Genomic DNA, 12,789 nt, shown 5'->3' on the forward strand with positions numbered 1-12,789 from the left:
GAGACAGCTGGTCTAGCTAGCTAAGGCTCGCTGTACTGTCAGCTGGCCTCTGTGTTGTTACCGGTCGGTAAGTTCTGACAGCCTGGCGATGTGACCGTGTAAACAAAAGAAGCACAAACTACAAAATACTGTGCTAGTTTATAATACTAGCAACAACAATATGAAAAGCTAGAGATGTCACAGTCGGTTTCAGAGGATTACTGATTTGACTGGAAAACCAGGTAAGGGGCGTGAATAAAAAACTGTTATCAAAGTGACGTCGGGTGTTTTGATTGGTTAGATTATTGTTAAAAAATATGCAATTGGTAAAGAAGAAAGAAGGCGGAGCTTTTACTAAGATGACAGGCTTCGCACCATTTGTCAACCGGCGAGGAGAGCGGCTGGCAGCTGGGTGGAGTTTCCTGTAACCTTCCCAACCACATCTTGACGTTAGTCTGGTAATCCTGCAAGTTAACAAATACAAATTACTAAGAGTCAAGGCAAGGAACAAGACAAGGTAATGTGGCTTGAGCTGTACCACTTAGGGACAACACTCTGGCAGTGAGTTGCTGGCAGCCTCCTCCTTATATACTCCTCAGCAGGTAATCAAGGGAATAGAGAACACCTGTCACCTCTCCTCCAGGTTCCACGCCATCTAGGGGCTAAGCACAGTAAAAAGACCAAACAAACAGACAAGGCACAGATCCTGACACTAACCCTACTTTAAACTTCTCCACAGCTTTATCCCTGGCCTGTCTGTTGTGTCTTTTAGTTTTATGAAGCTCTTTATTCACTAATGTTCTCTAAAAAAAAACATCAGAGACCATCACAGAACAGCTGAATTAATGCTAAGATTAATGTACACATAGGTGGAGTCTGGTTACTATGGAAGTAAAATAGTCTCATTAGAATCAGACATTTTTTAGACATTGAATTTATAACACTGAATTTTTATCCTGTGCAATTATGTATGTGAATTTTTTTTTGTATTTAAAATTTGCCAGCAAAAATTCACCCGCAAGAATTCGACTGCAAAAATTCACCTGCAGAAATTCGCCTGAAAAAATTCACCTGCAATGTGTTGACCTTCTGGTGACTCAAGCCAAAGCAATCAGCACTCGATCAAGTCGAGCGTCCTTTAGCCAATCAGATTACGCTCATTTGATCACGTGACACACCATTGCCTTGGGCAGAGGTCAGTCTCAAACTTTTTTTTTTTGCAGGTGATTTTTTGCCAGCAAATTTTAAGTACAAAAAAAAAATCACATACATAATTGCACAGGATAAAAATTCAGAGTTATAAATTCAATGTCTAGAAAATGTCTGATTCTAATGAGACTATTTACTTCCACTGGTTACTATTTAGAAGACTTCTGAAGGTTATTTGTTGCACTGGATTTTTATTTCTGGCCATATGACCGAAGGATGCTGAATGTGAATGCAGGGCGCACTTTTATGGGTAAAAATATTTAATCTGCTTTGTGTAAAATCTGAAAAAATACATTTTTGTATTTGTGGTTGAAACGTCTGACAAATTCACTGTAAAACTACTATTTTATATACAGTGGGCATAAATCCCAAATACTAACAATTTGTCCTAAATCTTTTCCTTTTACATCAAAAGGGAAGAAATTTGGGAAAAATAAAAGGAAATACAAATTTCTACTATTACAGGAATTCTTTGTCACTTTATTTTGGGACAAAGAATAAAATATATCTTCCGCTACGGTAGGTGGCGCTGGCGATCTACGGTTTGATATTGCAGTCTGTTCGTACCACAACACATGGGAGAAGGAGAGTGGAAGAGACGGGGAAACGGAAGCTAGCGACGCAGTCCGAGTGATGGTGCATAAATATTCACAATAACATTTGACACACAAAGTTTATGATATAAAACAGAGCGCTGCTTTTACAAGCGTCGATATTTGGATGTTAAATGCCACCTTGTTCGTTTTTACAACTATCTAACTGAGCCCGAAGCGAGAAGGAGAAGAAAGTAACGCTGGAGTAATGTCTGCCAAAACAAACGCTTCTAAGAGCAAAGACAGCGGCGAACTCATTAAAAACCACCACAAGCAGGCGTTTGAGTATATATCGAAGGCGCTAAGGATCGATGAAGACGATGCAGGTGTGTTTGTTGGATTGTTTGTTTACCACATCAGCTAGCTGACAGGTTGGGTTGTGTGTGATAACTTTGTGACAAACATCTCTCACCCCGGTGTGAAAACAGGAGAGAAGGAGGATGCTGTGCAGTGGTACAAGAAAGGAATAGCTGAGCTAGAGAGAGGCATTGCTGTGGAGATCACAGGGGCAGGTGAGGAGATACTCTGATCTCTGGGTGGTCTAGAGTCACCACACTTCAGCTTTGCTGTACACTTTTGTGTTTCATCAGCAGGAGATCAACATGATCGATCAAAGAGACTGCGAGATAAAATGAAGGCCAATCTCACCATGGCAAAAGACAGGCTTGCGTTGTTAGGTAGGTGGGATTGTACCCATCAAACAAAAGTCTTCACTGTGTTTTCTTACAAAACTTAAATTTTTGAGTACCACGAGCTTGAGTGTACTTAGCTAGGATTTTATGTGACGGACCAACACAAAGTAGCGGATATTTGAACTTAAAGGAAAGTGTGGCATTACGTTGTAGAAGCACCTTCTGTTGTAATTGCAGCTACAAGTTAAACTTCCACCCTAATCACAAGTGCTTTGCAGCCTTTCTTCCAGGTATTTAGTTCCCTTTATCATCTCCACAGCCTGATCCTACTACCACAATGTTCACAGCTTTCAGTGTGTTTACAGTATGATGTGCAATATTAATTATGCTCTACACATTGCTGTGTTCCCCTACACGGCATGTGGCAAACTGCAAAGGAAACGTTTTATAGCTTTCTTTCGACAATAATCTCTCTTGCCACTTTTCCATTAAGACCAAATGTGAGGAGTGCACAACTTATAGTCATCATGTCAACAGATTCTCCCACTTGAGCTGTGGTACCATGTGTATCTTGGCTGCTATTCTAATAAATACTTTTTATAGCTTGCCTGTCAGTTTAAGTAGTTCCACTTGTGGACTCTGTCTACTAATTAGATGACTTTTGAAGGCAGGTGGTCACACTGGATTTTATTTAGGGATTTTAAGGGGATTGAATACAAATGCACGGCACACTTCTCAGATTTTTAGTAGTAAAACATTTTGAAAGCTTTGTATCACTATCCTCCCACTTCACAATTATGTGCAAGTTACTGTTGGTCTGTCACATAGAATCTCATAAAATCATTAAAGTTTTGTTTTGTCTAAATGTGGGAAAAGTTCAAGGGGAATCAATGCTAAATACAAGGTACTGTGTTTTTAATCTACCCTGTTGTTCCTTCACAGAGGCCACATTGGCATCTAAGAGTAAAAGTCCTTGTGGGTCGAACTCAAATCTTGCTAATTCACAGCCAAAGTCCAAAAGCCAGCCTTCAGTGTCCTCCACCATCAGGAATTCAACGTCTGTCAGACCCCCAACAAGACCCCCTGAACTAAAGGTAATGTTTTTGTCTGGTATTTACATCCAGATCCAGGTTCCCTTACTCTCATTGTAAGAAACAAGACAAACATACATATTAATGCACCTGAAGAGTCTGATAAGTTAACAGGTTAAGCAGTTTAGAAAGTGTCCTTTAGGATCTTACACGTCTCATTGTTAATAATGCTAACTGGGAAAACAGAAGAATAAAAGTAAATGGAGAAACAGATCTCCAGAAGAGGTAAAATTACTAAATAGAGTGTAGCATGAAAATAAATAACTACAGTAATACCTGTGTTTAATTTTTTTTAACAATGAAAGCAAATCACAGTGGTAAAAATAAAGATAAAGGGGGGGACTAAAGGGAGGGGATAAAACCTAACTAGTAAGCATGATAATATGTGATGTTTTAAAAAGTTTTCAACAGATTGTACTCTAGTTTAAAATTTTTTTGTCAAGCTTCAGAAAAGACATAATTTCCACTATGTTTAGGTAGCCAACAGGTGATGGGCGGCGGCCTGGCGCACTGCTTCTGCCAAAATCTTGTGGAAGGCCACCTCCATCTCTCTCTTTTGGGTCCCTCCTGCATTTTACTGTACCATCAGGCTTACCTTTGGGCCTTAAGTAACGGTCAGGCCATCTGTTCGACCGGAAGTGGTCCGGCAACTTGGGCTTTGGTTGGTATTCAGTATCACTCCCCCGGTCCAGCTTACCAAACCTATGTTGTTCCCTTAAGCTGTTCTTAACATTGGTTCTGGTTGAAAGCATTTCTCGGCCTTCTGTTTGCATCAGTAAAACTCTAGCCTTACCTTCTGAACCCTTAGTCGGATGTGCACGTGTTTCCCACACCATCTGAGCATATTTCCGGATCTCTTGCATGGTGAGGGTTCTTGTCCTTCAGTACATAGTAATGTCGTATCGCACGCTTTCCTGGAGGTAATGGAGAAATAAAGATTTAAAAGCATAGTCCTCCTCTATCTCAGGTGCCAGTAATACTCCCTGGGTGCTTTCGTGTTTCCTTTGCTGGACAGCAAAAGCACTACGTGTTGCGGGGGCCCGGTCTGTGTATACTGAATATTCTTCCCTTATAGCTTCACAGAGGGTCAAATAACGGTCTTGGACTCCAGGGGACAGGCTCTCCATGAACACATGGATGCTCCTGGTTGTGGTTTTCCAAATAAGCTTCAACTTTTCATGAGCCAACAGGTCTAAAAAACAGCGTTCCCTAAGATAGTCACCGATGTTTGACTCTGCGTTATTAGGGTCAAAACACTATGACTCAGGCAAGGAACTTAAGCTAGTTTGCGCAATCCACTCTCAGGGATTGGTGCTGGCCCATCTGAGTCTTCATCTGAGTTTTCACTCCTGCTACGTCCACAGTGTGTCAGGACATCACGATCCATCCTTGGAGGAAGCCCTGGAGGCTGCTCACGGTACACTGGTGGGCCCTGTGCTCCAAGTACTCGGGTCCTGAGCAGAAGTTGAGGGCGATATGAACCACCTGAGTCCCAGAGAAGGCTTTCCTGTCGCCTTGGCGAAGGTGAAGGATCGTAGAGGAGGGTGCTGCGAGTCAAGTTTGAAGGCTGCTTGCCCCTACGCCTTGAATTACTTACTTCTACTGAGTCTACTTCCAGGTATTGTCCATAGTTATCTACTACAGTGGGGTGGGACACCGCACCACTGAACCTAATCTGACCACTCCCACCTGCTCTGGACTCGGTGGATGTGTGGGGAACACCATGAGTCTGAGAAGGAAATCTTTGGAGAGCAGCTTTTACTTTATTTAGCTCTGTGCTGAAGGTTCTCTTGGGGTGATGCATGTGTGTCTCACCTTCAAAGGTTTCAACCTGTGAGGTGAGATTTACCTCCACCCCCAAGTCCTCTAGGGATGGGGCTGTGTTCTGGCTACCTCCGACCAGTCGCTGATATAAAAGAGTGAGCTGACCTAACACATCGGCGACTCGTCTGTCTTTTGGTGGGCTCTTAATGACTTTGAGCAACTGAATCCTTGCTTCACATTGCTCAGTGCTATAATCATTAAGACCTTTACACTCCTATGGTGATAACAAAATCAACGTTCCAATCACTTCTTGGGCCTGCATTCCTGTGTAGTCCTCCTGATCCACAGCTCCAGTAGTGGCTGCACGGTTGGGCAGTTGGTAGCACTTGCAGCAAGAAGGTCCTGAGGTTCGACTCTCGGCCAGGGGTCTTTCTGCCTGGAGTTTGCTCGTTCTCTCCGTGCATGCGTGGGTTCTCTCCAGGTTCTCCGGCTTCCTCCCGCAGTCCAAAAACATGACTGTTAAGTTAATTGGTTTCCCTACATTGCCCTTAGTGAGTGTGTGCGTGGTTGTTTGTCCTATGTGTATCTGCGTTGCCCTGCGACGGACTGTCGACCTGTCCAGGGTGGACCCCGCGTCCCACCTGTAGACTGCTGGAGATAGGCACCAGCTTCCCTGCGACCCACTATGGAAGAAGTGGTAGAAAATGACTGACTGACAGACAAAATACTGACAGTACAAAACGAACAAACTGTTGCTCCGCTATGAAAAATCGCTAAATAGGTTAGCAATAACAACACAAATAGACCAAGCCGTTCCGCTATGAACAATTACTAAATGAAATAACAATAACACAAAACAGACCTATACACTCAGCTAGATGTATAGTTTCACACATATATTGCAGGTGTAGGGGTGTGCTTAAAATAGATGCACAGGTTGTCGTCCAACCTGCGGCTTACCCAAGTCTATGCTTGAGAGGAAAAAAATAAAATAAAATTAAGGGAGATTAAAAGAAACTTAAAATGGACTAAATGAATTAAAAAAAATTTCAAATGCTATTCTTAGCATCGATTGACAGTTAGTGGTGCAACACTATGGGTCACTTACCTTCTAGCAGGACCTACAAAGTTAGACAACTAAAGTGAGTTGTATGAGTCTGACCAAACATGCGTCACACAACAAGAAAACCCAGCAAAATGTTTAAAGTTTAAATCAGTAGTGGTAATGTAAATAACTTCAGATTTTAGCTCAAGTTATTTTCTCTGATCACAGGTGATGGGATTATCTGCCTATGAAATGAAAAACAAAACAAAATCAAACTAGTTTTGTTTCTGTGGTTGCAACTGTAATTCTCACTAGTAACCACCAGATGGCACCTGTCTTGCACTGGAGAAAATCCAGCTGCAATTCCAACTGCATCCAATGGCCACCAGATTGGGGGGGGGTGGGGGGGGGGGGGTGCTACCTCCATAACTGAGAGAGTTGTAGGAATTAGGTTGCTATGGTAACCCAGATGGATTACTGCAGCTGCTGTTAGAAGCTGGAGCTCAACTATGATCAGCTGCTGAATTAGTTTGAGTTTCACGCTATAAAAAACACCAAACGGGGGGGTAACCAGAATGTCACGCGTCCATGATCAACTCAAAAACGGTTAACTTCTCATGTGTCCAAAACGGAGGAAATATGAGGAACCGTCGCAGTCGACTAAAAAACAAGGACATCATCTCCTTGGAAACAAACCCTCTGTGGGTTTCACCTGCGCATGGGTTGTGTCTCAGGTCTTCAATCAGGATATGAATCTTCAGATCTTTTTGTATCAGACAGATTTCCAGCTTTAAAGCTCTTCCAGGAATGGCCAGTGTGGAGAAAAAATAAATCCGCCCCTGAGCTTCTATTCTCCAGAGATTACCCCCTTTTGTCGTTGCTACGACTCGGAAATGCCGTTTAAAAGTTTGTTTCCTCAGCCTTTAAAGCTCTGATGACTTCAGCTTCGATGCCCATCTCGGCGACGAGTGCTGAGTTGGTCTTTCCGACCAAAATGGATGACCCAACAGAGGGAAGAAGTCTTAATTTACAGAGAGTAATTTAGACATGCTATTCCAGTAAACATACTAAAAGTCAAGTTCCAGTGGGCAGGAATAAAACACATGGAGAAGGTTACAAAACGAAGCTCGGTGCTTCTGACGGAAGACAACTGTGTTGTGATAGATTTGTGAAAGTAGAGCTTTCTTCCTTTAGAAGACTTTAATCTGCAGAAGCCTAAACAAAGCACAAATTGAGCCACTATGAATTATTTGAAGCAGCATTTTTTGTCAGTCGTATTCTGGGGTGAAACGTAGTTCCCCAGCTGTTGTCCTGACACCAGTGAAGATTTGGACAAGAGGATTGAGCTACAAATGTTTCAAATGAATGATTTCTGTGGAAGATCTGGATTAAGGTATTTCTTCCACAGATGAGGTGAAGATAAAAAGGGAAAACCTGAAAATAATGATTTACTTCAACCATGTCTTCTTAAAACAACAGAGATTATAGATGCCCTGCATAGTAAGAATCTGTTTGCTAGCATTTGTTCTGTTTTCATGATCCTCTGCAGAGCTGCTTCTGCACCAGGATGTCCAGGGTATGGACACTCTCAGTGGAGCAACACTAACAGAGCTGTTCTGAGACATTTACACTCCTGAAAACCCAGCCTCTTTTAGGCCTTCTTCACAAGCACTGTCGTGTCTGTGCTCCTTAAGCTGCCACCTGAAAAGTGTGAACAAGTCTACTTCTATACTGTTAAAGGTAAAGGTACTTTAATTTATTATTGTCCCCGTTCAGGTGACCCCTCGGATGGGAAGAGCTCAGAATGGAAAACGTCCTGCTGTGAAACAGCCTCCAAAGAGGGATATGAAAAACTTCAAGAATGTGGACAGCAAACTGGCCAACTTGATTCTAAATGAAATCGTTGACAGGTATTTTAAAGCATCTGTGAAAAATGAATCTGATAAATAAAAGGAGCCACATTTAAAGCTGGCCTCTCTGTTCTCTGCAGGGGGGCCTCTGTATCATTTGAAGACATTGCTGGACAGGATCTGGCTAAGCAAGCACTCCAAGAAATTGTCATCCTTCCCTCTTTAAGACCAGAGGTTATTTTAATATATTTTATTTCTGCTTATTGTTTTATGCTTTGTCAGTTTAATTCATAAGACCTTCTCATATTTACTGTTACATTAGCTGTTTACCGGGCTGAGAGCACCTGCACGTGGGTTGCTTTTATTTGGCCCACCTGGAAATGGGAAAACCATGCTGGTATGCTCAGAGAACATAAAAAAATATGTCTTCACCTTTTTTATCAGCCGATTTACAGCTTTTGCTCCCACTTTCCAGGCCAAAGCAGTCGCTGCGGAGTCTAATGCCACGTTCTTCAACATTAGTGCTGCCAGTCTGACTTCTAAATATGTAAGCAGTTCAATTCTGCAGTAAATCTTGATTCCACACCTCTGTTAAACCTTTTACTGTGTCATTGTTGCAGGTGGGAGAAGGTGAGAAGCTAGTCAGAGCACTGTTTGCTGTTGCAAGAGAATTGCAGCCTTCTGTCATCTTTATTGGTTTGTATGACTTTGCCCCAAGCTTTTACTGTCCTATCATTGGCCAGAAAGAAATAATATCTATGTTTTCTGTTTTTCCTCTCAGACGAAGTGGACAGCTTGCTCTGTGAGAGGAGAGAGGGGGAACACGATGCCTCCCGTCGTTTAAAAACGGAGTTCCTCATTGAGTTTGATGGGGTGAGGGTGTGAGCATGCTCAGACATTTGATCTGGGATAGTGCTCAGAGCGTCACTGTCACACTCAGGTGGCGTTTTCACAAAAGCATCTCTGGATTTCAGGTGCAGTCAGGTGGGGACGAGAGGGTTCTGGTGATGGGAGCAACTAACAGACCTCAGGAGCTTGATGAAGCAGCCTTAAGGTACGCATTCATCCTCTTCATGCTGCACAATGAATGTTGCAGTGATATTTTAGAAATGCATTTTTTTGTGCTTTTTTTTTTCCCTACAAAAAATGGCTGTTTTTGTTATCTTGCAGGCGCTTTGCAAAAAGAATTTATGTGGCGTTGCCCGATGAAAAGGTATTAACCAACTGTTAGCTTTGTTTACGTTAATAGGTGAATGATGTGATTTATTTGAGGTATGCTTTTGACTCATGCTTCCTTTAGACACGATGCACATTGCTAAAAAATCTTTTGGGAAAACATGGAAATCCACTAAGCACGAATGAGCTCTCCCACCTTGCAAAGTGAGTGTTACACAACCTGAAGAATTCAATGTGTTTCTTTGCTTTTGCGTTAATTCCTGGCAATATTCTCTGACAGAGCAACTGCAGGATATTCAGGAAGCGATCTGACATCATTAGCCAAAGATGCTGCACTTGGACCTATTAGAGGTATGATTCATCGATTCTGCTAGTCACCTATTCACACCTACAGCACCCTTCACTATTGCTGGCATCCTTGGTGATGACGTCTGAGAAGCCTTATAATAATGCTGAGAGGGTCATGAGTGATGTCTGGATAACCCGCTTTGTGTTGATTTGGCCAAAGGTTTCTGAAAATCAACCACCCAAAACCCCAAATGATGACTCATTTTCAGTTTTTTTGTGTAGATCATCTGATTTTTATATAAAATGTCCTGGTATTATAAAAGCCTTATGATGCCATGCACTTTAACAAGGTTCCTAGGGCCTCTGGAAGAGAAGCCAGCCCACAGTATCACTGGTCCTCCACTGTTCTTAACAGTGGGCACAAGGTTCTCATCGTCTTGTTTCACGCCAGGCCACCTTGGCGTGTTTGTTACCAAAAAACTCAGTCTTTGTCCTATCTGACCAAAGCACACTGTTCTAGTTAACGTCCCAGTCAATATGCAAACTACATTTTAAAGGTTTGGAGATTGTTTTAGCGTACTGGTAGGATAGATATCTGTCCCTCGTCCAGGCTTCTCTGTGCCAGTTCCAGTTGTCTTAAACTTTTCAATAATTGCTCTGATTGTGAGCTGTTCTTAAATCTGCCTTACTCTAATGCCCACAATGCGCTGCCCATGCGTTGGGTGCACACGACTCCATACATGTCATCACTGACATGTATGCTAAGGTAAGAGCTTTTTAAAACCAAGCTGCGCCTTTTGGCGATGCAGATGCTGCAAGAAAAACCTGACCCATTTTCTATGCTGCCAGACTAGGAAGAAGCAGGTCACCATTGATGTTTACCCGAGTACACAGTTTCTCCGACACAATCCCCCAGCTTCGCGCCCAAGTTGTTTGAATGCTCTCTATGTTCGGCAGCATTTACCTGTGTGAGCAACTGTTCTCTTTGTTAAAGATTAAAACATCATAAAGGAGTTGTCTCACGGATGAACACCTTCACTCAACCCTGGGGATTTCCTCAGCTCAGAGCACACATTGATGATCTTTTATCCAAGATGAGACACCAAGTATCTGGTTCAGACAAGTGAGCATCACAGAGCAGCAAACAGCTTTAACGCATTTTCAGTTTTTACTGCAGTTTCATTTTGGGTATTTTTTCTCTTGTGCTACAGGACACTTGATTTTTCTTTGAAGAAAAAATATTTTTTGAATGTCTGTACCAAAATGTGTTCACTTGATTTTACTCTGGAAAAGTTGCAGATTAGAGCCATAAGAAATGAATGCAGCTGATTTCACATATTTTTGACATGTCACTATTTGTAAAGCAGCAATTGATGAAATCACCGACATGCTTTTGAACCTAACGGGTTTTGAAATAATACCCCAGGATTTTGAGTCTTTATTGTATATCCCCCCGTTGTTGCTTTGGGCTTTGTTAAGGTCATTTCAATAAGTTTTCAATAAACCGCGAACCGGTCCGGCCCTCAACCATTTTTAACATTTTGTCCCTCTGTGTATTTGAGTTTGACACATCTGGCCTCACAGAACTTGACCTTTGTATTAAATTATATTTTTACCATAAGGAAAAGGTCCTTGTCACTCAGATCAACTTAAAAAGTTAATAAAAATCTTAAGTTACATTTTGTATAAGGAATTGTTTGGGGTGCCAGTAAGTTTGGCACTGAAACAGTAATCTCTTAACATGAGTTACATTTCCCCACTGAACTGAAATGAAAGGTTCGATTTTTTTGAGGTTGAGATTATCCTGCTGTAATAAAAATATACCTATCTATTTTTATACATCTTTACCAGGGATGCCAGTAATTACTGAGAGCTCTGGGTTATGAGCATCCAGGGAGTTTAATTTAATGTGAAATGTTTGTCTTTCAGAGTTGGGACCCGAACACGTACGTAACATGTCTGCCAGCGAGGTGAGATAATGCAGCTAAAAACCCTCAAAGCTGCTCATATCTCCTTTTTATTGTATGCGGTTACCTATGTGTGTAGTTAAAGTATTTTTGTGCGCTCACAGATACGCAACATCAAGATGAAAGACTTTGAAGAGTCCCTGAAGCGCATCAAGGCCACCGTTGGTCCAGCTACTCTAAATATGTACGCCAAGTGGAACAAAGATTTTGGTGATACGTCAGCTTTTTGATCCTGATTGTTTTCACTTTGAAACAAAACTGGTCTCCTTTGTTTACATGAGTGAAAACCAGGGAGTGGTTGGTTGAAGCATTATGATATGATTTCCTGTTTTATGGAAAGGCTCTCCTACTACTGTTCTTATTGAAATTACACTCCTTATTTACTATCTGTGATGAAATCATTATTTATTGTTAAGAATTCCTACAAAATAAAAATTAATTTCCATCTTACCCCTGAAATACAGAAACAATCCTATTTACTAGCTACAGCGCACTTACAGACATGATGATGGTAATCCAAGTTCTGCTTGTTAAGCAAAGCTTAACAGTGACAGTAAATGGGAGTCTTGCCAAAGTGCTTATTTTTGCTTATGTGTGCAGTGTTTCCCTTTGCTCACATAGTCTCTAGATAAAGGCAACTCTCTTTTATCTGCAAGTAGGACCTAATTGTGTTTCTCTTTTTATTTTGGTATGTATTTGAATAATTCCACTAGATGTAAAAGCTCTTCTTCATCTGTGAATAAAAACATTCATTAAAGCTTCATTGTCTCTTCACTAACTGTTAGATTTTTCCTTTTAATCCAGGATTTTAGTCTTTCCGGTATGGAAAAGACACATAATGCATCTATTTATCCATCTGTTTGACCTTATGTCCAACAATTGATCCATCCATCCATTTGTCCATTTATCAATCCACACATACATCCATATAAATATCTGTTTTCCCATATATCTAAGAATTGATCGATTATAATCCATGCATTTTTCCTTATATCCATATCTTCCTTAGTTTGGTTTTTCCAGGTTCTGTATTTTAGGCCTGACCAATGTAGAACTGTCTGTTATAAATTGTGAACTTTTGTATTTATACTTTTAAAAAAGCCTAAAAAGAACTTAGAACTTAAAGTCTGACTTTAATTTTGACTTTTCAGATTGCATTTAGGATATAGACACAAACAATAAATTGTAAATATTA

At 41.3% G+C, this 12,789-nt stretch overlaps 1 protein-coding gene across 2 annotated transcripts; it reads left to right on the forward strand.

Annotated features, from left to right (window-relative positions):
• Positions 1 to 10: 10 nt before the first annotated feature.
• On the forward strand, positions 11 to 12,368 carry spast (spastin). Of its 2 annotated transcripts, none has more exons than XM_047351155.1 (17): positions 11 to 428; positions 1,712 to 2,107; positions 2,210 to 2,293; positions 2,372 to 2,458; positions 3,356 to 3,507; positions 8,090 to 8,223; positions 8,304 to 8,397; positions 8,486 to 8,560; positions 8,639 to 8,710; positions 8,784 to 8,859; positions 8,945 to 9,036; positions 9,138 to 9,217; positions 9,334 to 9,376; positions 9,464 to 9,543; positions 9,620 to 9,690; positions 11,557 to 11,597; positions 11,699 to 12,368. In XM_047351155.1, exons 2-17 carry the CDS (start codon positions 1,990 to 1,992, stop codon positions 11,822 to 11,824), a joined length of 1,425 nt encoding a protein of 474 aa, XP_047207111.1. In that variant the 5' UTR covers positions 11 to 428; positions 1,712 to 1,989; the 3' UTR covers positions 11,825 to 12,368. The 2 variants fall into 2 exon arrangements, with proteins under 2 accessions (XP_047207111.1, XP_047207112.1); XM_047351156.1 differs by having other exon boundaries at positions 2,375 to 2,458.
• Positions 12,369 to 12,789: the final 421 nt, after the last annotated feature.

The sequence above is a fragment of the Girardinichthys multiradiatus genome, chromosome 22 (genome assembly GCF_021462225.1).
Source record: "Girardinichthys multiradiatus isolate DD_20200921_A chromosome 22, DD_fGirMul_XY1, whole genome shotgun sequence".
Lineage (NCBI taxonomy): Eukaryota > Metazoa > Chordata > Actinopteri > Cyprinodontiformes > Goodeidae > Girardinichthys > Girardinichthys multiradiatus.